This window comes from Alligator sinensis, unplaced genomic scaffold, assembly GCF_000455745.1.
Source record: "Alligator sinensis unplaced genomic scaffold, ASM45574v1 scaffold285_1, whole genome shotgun sequence".
Lineage (NCBI taxonomy): Eukaryota > Metazoa > Chordata > Crocodylia > Alligatoridae > Alligator > Alligator sinensis.
The window spans coordinates 1,218,756-1,227,808 of NW_005842235.1; the positions used below are offsets into that span (position 1 = coordinate 1,218,756).

Genomic DNA, 9,053 nt, shown 5'->3' on the forward strand with positions numbered 1-9,053 from the left:
TCACCAATTGCTTATGCCCATTTAGTAGAGGTCCTATTCCACCCTGGGCCTTCCTTTTACTCCCTATATATCTAAAGAACAATTTTTTGTTATCTTTAACTTGGGATGCCATCCTCAGCTCCATGGTAGCTTTGGCCTGTCTAACTGCCTCCCTACAAGCACGAGCAAAGGAGGCATACTCCTCTTTAGTAATCTCTCCCCGTTTCCACTTTTTATATGCCCCCCTTTTAGCCCATAGACTGCTCTGGATTTCTCTGGTCAGCCCAGGAAGCCTCTTGGCCCCTTTCCCCCTTTTTCCCCGCATCGGGATTCTCTCCCTCTGTGCCCGAAGGATCATTTCCTTAAGGCACAGCCACCCTTGCTAGGCTCCCAACTCTTTAAAACTCTTACTCTGCCGTGCGTCCTTGACTAAATGCCTGAGTTCATTGAAATCAGCTTTCCTAAAGTCTAGCACTTTCACCCTACTAGTTACCTTACCCACTCGACGTCTTATGGTGAATTCTATTATTTGGTGATCACTGTCCCCCAGGTGACCACTGATCTGTAGGTCGCCTACCATGTCATCCCCCGTTGCCAATACCAGGTCCAGTAAGGCATTCCTCCTAGTGGGACCATGTATCTCCTGCGCCAGATGGAGGTCCTGTACACTGGATAGGAACCTGCGTGTACAGTGGGTTCTCCCACCAAGTCTACCCCAACCCAATCAAATGGCAACCAGCAGGGTGGGCACTGGTATGGCCCTATTAACAGGCCAGGTGGCAACCAGCTGGCGCTTGGGGCAGGATGTACAAGTCTTTGACCTCCTGATATACCCCATGTGAAAACCAAAAAATGCAGCAGCACTCTTTGCTGGATCTTTTCCACCCTGGAAAGCATGGATGACTGGTGCCTCCTGAGTTTGGCGGGGCACTCGCAGGCGCCACCGTTGGTGGCAACAGCGGGGCCAGAGCTGGCAAGCTCCCGCAAGCGCTGCCACCATCAGGAACCCTGTTAGAGGGAGCACGTGCCCCCCCAGCGCCCCCTCCACGCATTGCCTATGCCCAGAAGTCCCCCCCAGGGTACATTCTACCCCCAAATGTCCCCCCAGTTTCAACAACTGGTGACGGTATTGCTTCACGACCAATAGTTGGTGCCACCAGGCCCCACCAGGCCCCAATGACCTTGTCTTTGGTCACCCTCATCAGGAGGTACCCCTTCAGATGAAAATGGGAGTCCTGGGTGACTGGTCCTGGCATCTGCTATGTCCCAACTGGCTATACAGAAGGACATATACCGGCTCCTCCCTTTGATCCCTGATGAATTTTTGGTCTTCCTCAACGTGATCTAATCTACCCTGCAGATGAGCAGCAGAGCATTTTTGATCCTTTTCTTCCTTTGTGGGGGGGTTCAGACAACACTGAGCCGCTACCCCTTTTCCAGAATATTTCCTGTCGCTGGTGAGGGCCTTCTGCCTGACCCGTCATTGCTCTTGGCATGACTGGGGTTGTAGTCCAAAAAGTTCAGGATCCAAAAGGAAATATTTCCCCTAGGTCTGGTTCTGTGCATTTGGGATCCACCTGGGCTTTAATCCGTTCTCTGAGCCAACTAGATCAGCTGGGCCATCGATCCCCAATCCCACCATGGAGTAGGCTAGATGGTGGACCAGTGCCTCTCTTACTTGTCTCCCCTATCCCCTACTGGTCATATTCAGGTGTACTATGGAGCAGGGTTGAGTATCTCCATTAATTCATGTGATATACGCACCTTTACCTACTGGCATATCTACCAGACTCATAAACCACTTGTGTACAAATGTTTACCCAGAACCTGAGCCTATGAGTCGAACCACATGGATATTCCTGATCTTTACAGGGACCACATATCCTCTCAAGTCTGGGCTCCCCCTGTCTTTCCTCTGAGACAAAGATGTAGGAATATCCACAGTCCATTTGGGGGCAATCTCAATGTCTGTGTCCTTTCTCCGCATATTGGAAGTACAGCATCTGCACCTCCCTTCCTCTTTCTAGACTGCTGGGATGTCCCAAGTAGTTTTCTTCTCCTGTCCTCCATTTGACGGCTCCCTTCCTGTTGGAAGCCTCATAGGAGATGGAGGTAACAACCCTATCAGAAGACTTCCTAGACCCCTGGCTGGTTTACTGCAGATCCCTGGCTTCTTTGGGCCCATAGGTAGCTTCCCTGGGGCTCCTGGCAACCTAACTCTGCCCCCATTAATTCTTCTGCGCTCTGTGTGGCTTCCTCCTGGTTAGCCACCCAGTGACTATATGCCTATCTCTGGGATTTTACTGAGAGGATGGTGCAGAATTGCTCCAGTGCCACTAATTCCACAACCTCTGCAGCCAAGTGCAAGTCTGGGTTGAGCCATCAGGTGCATAAGTCTTTAAGCTTCTAAGCCATAGCCCAGGGCCACGCCTTTGGGTCCCAAGCTTATGACCGGAACAAATGGTGAAGAGCCTTCTCCATAAGTCCAAACTGTTCCAATATGGCTGCTTTTTGGGCTGTATAATCCTAGGCTTCCATGGTCTGCTTCCATGGTCTAGTAAGTAGCCTGCACCTCACAGCCCATGTGTCCTGAGACCACTGATATGCCTCTACCACCCATTCAAATGTGGCAAGAAAATCCTCCATTTTGTCTCCTGGTCCCATTTTTGTGAGGACTCCTCTCTCTAACCTCGGGGAACCTAGTGACTCACCAATGAGGGTAGGGATCCATCTAGCATCCAATTGCTATTTCAGGAACTCCTGCTGGTGCTGCTACTGCTGCTCTTGCTGAAACGGCTGCAGTTGTTCCTGATGCTATCTCTGGACCTGTTGTTTCCAGGTTTGGAGCTGTTGAAACAGCTGCTGCCACTGCTGTTGCAGCAGCCACTCCAGCCATTTTAACAGGGTTCCAGTCTCTATGGCTGATGTTAGGTTTAGAGTATCCACATTCCCCACCACATATAGTAGTTTGTCACTCAGTTCTTTATTTTTCCTGGGGCAAACTTGCTCCCACAAAGAAAACCAATGCCCATAACAAAACCCTAGACAGAAAACCAATGCCCATAACAAACAACCATACACTCAACAAATGGTTAACTCACTGCTACAGTCCTTTCTTGGACACAGAGAGAAAACACGAGGGCTCTGCTCAGTGCTCCCTGCTTGGCACTGCCCTCTTCCCTCCCTCCCCCAGATCCACTCCATGGGAGTTTTTAACTTTTTGGGTGTCAGATTCTCATTGCTCTTGTTGACATTGGATGCACCTATACCTTTGTTTCAGGCAGGCACAATCCCCACATTGATCACAGCACCTGCCAGTTGATAATAGGCAAATTTATTGATATACAGTGATAGGAAATAAAAGCAATGTAGGCAAAGCAAATACAGTATATATTACCCAAATTCCCCAGTCCCAGAATATATACAAGGTGAGCGGTCCATCCAGCCAGTACATAAACACCACCTTGAGGTCCTTTATTTAAGTGTCCACCATCAGCAGCCTTGGAGGTCTGGACTGTTGCCAACTGCTTCTTCTTCTGTTTTTAAAACTCCTTCTTTTGTATTTTTTCTTTTCCTGGTGACTTCTGATCCATGGCTGTCACTGGTTGGTTGTCTCTCTGTGGTCACATGCCCACATGTCCACCATCAGCAGCCTTTAAATACCATTTCTAAGCCAACACTCTCAGCTGGCCCCCTTGAGCAGGCAGGTTATCACTTTTAACTGCCTGAAGCTGTGCTCCCACAGCTGAGCCATGCTCCTGGTTACATTACCCATACTGAATAGCTTTCTAGAAGACTTGTATTTATTTATTTACCTTATTATAAGACATGGTCATGTTGTACGTGCTGCAACACTTCCATTCAAAAACCAGCATTACCTATAGTTACAGTAAAGCATATTTACTGTGGTTTAATAATGATGAATTTCTTTTCTAGTTGTTATAAACTGTTATAAACTGTTATAAACAGATTTTTATTCAACCCAGTGTTAATTACTATGTTATCTTTATCATTTATTTTTGGCACATTTCTGTGTGTCCTTGTGATTCTATATCTATTGAACCTGAAACAATCCATTCCTGGTAAGGCTTTCATTTAAATTTAATATTTTAACCTTTAGGTTGCAAAGTCTTAAAAAAGCAATATGACGCAAATGTAAATTGATGGAATCCTGCCATTCCAAGCCCAGAGACACCCAGAAAAAATAGCCTCCATTCATTTCAAAGGCAGCTGCCTCCAAAACCTGATTATGGTAATCTTTAATGTTGATATCATTAACTTTTTCACTGCTAGCCAGTGCTTTAGGACTAGATCCAAGACAGAATTTCAGCACCTAAAGCAGGATTAAACAGATCTTGCAAACCAGAGAAACCTTGCTTAACCATAGAGATAGACACTAGGGCTGTGCGAAGCTTCAGGTGCTGATTTGATTTGGCGGAGATTTGGCCTGATTTGGTGGCCGAATCTCCAAACTGAATCAGAGGACCAATTTAAAGGTCTGAATCAATTCAGAAAATATTGGGAGAGCTTCGGTGATTTGGGCAGTCTGCGCCCGCTGCAGCAGGGAGCAGGACCCAGACTCTGAGCTGGTAAGTAGGGGGCGGGGGAGGGAGGGCTAGAGGAGGCAGGGGGCAGTGGGGATCGCCCCCTTGCCTGGCAGCAGCTGGTGAGTGCAGGCTTTTTTTTTCAAAGAGCCAGGAGCTGGGGTCAGGCGCAGCTGGGAGACTGGGTGGGGAATGGGGCCTGTGAGATTCAGAGAATCTCACAGGCCCCATTCTGTGCAGCAGCAGCCCATTCTGTGCAGCAGCAGCCCAATCTCTGGATCAGATTTTACTGAATCGATTCGGGACAGTGATTCGAATCACTGAATCGAGTCACTGTCACCCAGTTGGGCGAATCTGAATCTGAAGTGAATACTAGCCACTTTGCCCAGGCCTAACAGACACTTAAAACTCAATGGTGCATCCCTCTGCCTGTGTCTAGACAAGACGCTGACTACACAGTAGTCTGAGACTACTGTGCAGTAGTGTTGTGTGACAGAAAGCATGACATGGTGCTACTGCACAGTAGTCTCATGCTACTACTCAGCATCACAAAAAAGCTGTTCCTTGGTGCTACTATGAAGTAATAACTGCACAGTCAGCATCTCACGTAGCCATGGGCAGCATGGCCTGAAAGTTCCCTGGGAACTGCAGTTCTGCCTCTTCAGAACTGCTGGTCTGAACGGTTGGCACCTAGGTCCTGCCAACACCTTGTTCAGATACAGAAATTAGGCAGAGCAGTGCTAAGCTCCCTGAGGGGCCCAGTTCAACAGACACGCTTCAAGGACACCAAACACAGGCTAACATGTTTGGGCAGTTGCAGTTGCAGTGTTTTCATTACAAAATGCAGCACTGGAGAAGAAAAATTGGTTGCCAGGCTGCACGTCCTTTCTATAACAGGGTACTGGTTAGAGCAGTGGTTCTCAAACTTTTTCAACTTAAGTCCCACCAACCATTTTGTCAAAAAACCTTGGTTCCACCATGATAAAAACAAAACCCCCCTTTTTCCAAGAAGTGTATTTTTATGTTTATTTCTATAAGTGTGCAAACAACTTTGATTTTTTCAATCAGGCAATGAGTTGAAATCCCACCTACACAACCTTTAAGTCTCACCAGTGGGACGTGCCCCACTAGTTGAAAAACACTGGGTTAGAGCACATACCCAGGAAGTGGGAGACCTAGGTTTTGGGCCCTCCTCAGCCTGAGGGGGTTCAAGCACATTGTCCATTTTCCAAGAGAGTTTCCTTAATGGTCTCCTGGGTTGGCAAAGTCTCCTTCTCCCCAAACCTGGATGGTTGTGTGGAAAGGAAATGCAACTTTTTAACTCAGTGATTAGGGCACTCACCTGGGAGGGAAGAGTCCCGGTTTGTGTACTCTGCTGCCAGATTTATATTTTATTTCTTTTTCTTCTTTTTTCTTCTTTTAATCCATTAGTTGATTAATATAAAATGTATCAACAATGATAGGGACACTTTGAGAAGGCTAGGCACCTACAAGTTAGGCCAAATAATGTGAAGGTGTCTAAGTCTTTGAGTCCTTACTGCCCAAAGCCAGTTTCCCTCTTTGCCTGCATAAGTACCAGAGTCCTACCCAGGTTTCTACATTCCTTTCACCATTTATAACTTCCACAATACAGATAGGTATCTCCAATTCCACATTTGGGAACACATTAAGAATACAACATTAATGGATTATATATGTTAAATTAAAGTTAATGTCATACTATAAATGAAGGCAAACCATACCAATTGTTATTCAATTTACCAGTTAAGACAAAAAGAACCCCTTTAATTAAAATTTACCTGAAACTATGGCATTAAAAAAAAAAAATGTTACAATTGAGTGCCACAAAAGCTAATGGTTTAGCTGCAGGATTTAGGTCAATTTTGACACAGAGGACATGGAGACTTACTTACATGAGATTCTCCATTCAAAGTGTTCACCATTACATTTATGTTGACTACATGTTCTCTGTCACCCTATATTTCGCTGTCTCAGTAAACAAAATTGAAGTTTCTGTAAAGAAACCTTGTCTTATGCTCCATGGGAGTGGCATGCTGTACTTAGGTGTGGAGGCCTAGTTTGATCTTCAGAGGTATGTGCTTCCTGCCCCATCTCAAAAATAGCTATATGGGTTCTGACTTCCTAATACAATGCTTGTCTGTCCTCCTTTGTCTTTTGTACTCTCTAGCAGTCAAGGTATTGTGCAGCTGGCGTATGCCAGCAGGAAGGGATATTGCACCTGTAAGCACTGTATAGTGATGTGTGAAAGCTAAAACAGGAGGAAATGGTAATGACTAGAGTGTATGTCTGCTGATCCAGTTTCCTGGTTTTTGTTTAGACTTAAGAAAACGGTGCTTTCTCATTTGAACTATGCTACTTTCAGCTTTCTGAGAGCTTCCAATCTTGTTAAATAGTCTGTCTATCAAAAGGCTTTCCCTATGCAGTTTTTTCCTTACCAAGTGGTGAAACTTTGAGATGTAATCATCTGTATCTTATTCAGCATGACAGCAATGAAACCATTTAAAGCACTGATGCAAATCAAATGTGATCCTAATGCTATTTCTAAATAGAATCTCTTCCAACTTTCAACAGCTCCACAAACCAAGGCTTTCCAGTCACATATCAAATAAATATATCTCTGCATGTTTATGCATTTCTCTGCCATTGATGACTATGATTAACTTGGTTAGTACATAAAATCTTTATCTCAGTATAGTTTAGTTTCTTTTTCACCTTAAGCATAAACTAGACATAGTCTCTTGTTTTCATCTCAGTGGATTTTGGTATTTCTCTGCAAACCACTTCAGTTATTAAAACATATTCCAAAAAAAGAGTCAGTATTCTCATCTACTTCCTCATTTACAATATCTATACACTAAAAAGCAAGCAAGAGTATAACTTTCCCATTGTCTACATAATGAAGAAATGACTTGATACTTGAGGTGAATAATGATGCAACCAGACACTGTATGAATTCAATAATACAAACACACCATGTTTCTGCCTTCCCCACAAGGAAGGTCTTGCAGCATTGACTTTTGGAGATTATTAATGACAGAGTAGTCCCTGAGTTTGATCACAGCCAAGGTGTTTATCTTACAACTCATTCTTGCATAAATTGGAGACATCAATGTTATCAAGCTAATGGCTTTATAGAGCTAATTAATGGGTACATTGTTGGGGGCAGGGACTGCTTTTTTATTCTGTTCATTTATACTCCCCAGAACTATCCAGTCCTGGTCCATTGTGGAGTTTCTTAGGTGACAACACTAGGCAAATATTCCATTACAATATATCTGCTTTTGAATCAGACTCACAATTTAACTTGCATGATTACACGTGACCACACTTTCCCTTTTGAGTCCTACTTAATTATTTAATTAAGGTCAAAGTCCTTTTCTTAAGTACCTAGCTATCCAGCAGAGACAAGAAAAAGGTACAGCTCCTCAGCTAGCATAAGAGGTCACAAAACATAGCTTCATTGAAGAGAATGGAGAATATATGAAAGCTGAGGTTCTGCTTGAAGAACCCTGAGTTTCCTCTTCTTAAACTTGTTCAATATGTGTGAAGTCCACAGACCACAACTGAGCTATTCTTGGCTTATATCACTAGGTCTGAGAGAAGAAATAAACCTATGAGTTTCTTTTATAATTTAAACAGTTTTACAGATGTTTATCATTATCTTACATAGTTGCCTACAACACTATAAGTTCACTGAAATCATAAAGATGGTTTCTTCTTTCCTTTTGATTCACTCTGTGTTTTTCTTGCAGGTCTGGGTGGATGCTGGTACACAGATATTTTTCTCCTATGCCATCTGCTTAGGATGCTTGACAGCTTTGGGGAGTTACAACAACTACAATAACAATTGCTACAGGTAAGGCATTCTTCTCCTACCCTTTACTTTTAACAGAGGCTTCACTCTTGCAAGTCATGTGTACGGAGAACTGACCCTTTCCAGCATAAGCTATGGAGGATATGCACCTTATTGGTCTAACTATATTATTGAAAAATAAAGCATTAGGAGAAGATGGAAATATTGAAATATTTTACACTTATCAGATTTGTTTTGTACGATATTTTTAAGTACTTTGGCTTATATTTTGAATTCTTTTCTTCAAATTCCATCGTAGAGTAAGTAAAGTACAATAAAATTGGCTAATATATCACCAGAGTTCTCTATAGAAATTAGAAGAAGCTTTGCTGGTCATTTCAGAGAGACTTAAGCACTTGGATTTGTGTGTGTCGGGCTGGATCCTGAGCAAAATTTGCATTCATTTTATTGCCATTTAGGATCAGATCCATGATCAGGAAAACAGATGACTGTTTTTTTTTCCCCCGTGTAATAATACAAAATAATAAATTATTGTAGACTGGTGTCATATTACACCTTTTAGCCTGCTATCCCTAGCATACAATTTATCCTAAGAGATTCCATTTCTGTTTGTGGGAAAATGTGTGCTTAAAGTTTCATAGTTTCATAGTAGCTAGGGTCAGGAGGGACCTGAACAGATCATCCAGCCTGACCCC

General features: G+C 43.7%; 1 protein-coding gene across 1 annotated transcript in view; it reads left to right on the forward strand.

The window, feature by feature from the left end:
• The window catches only part of LOC102372648 (sodium- and chloride-dependent GABA transporter 3), a 309,306-nt gene that overhangs the window by 233,506 nt on the left and 66,747 nt on the right, over positions 1-9,053 (forward strand). The window contains exon 7 of the mRNA XM_006027333.3: positions 8,297-8,400. Coding sequence (XP_006027395.3) covers positions 8,297-8,400 — 104 coding nt within the window. The remainder of the gene's footprint in view (positions 1-8,296; positions 8,401-9,053) is intronic.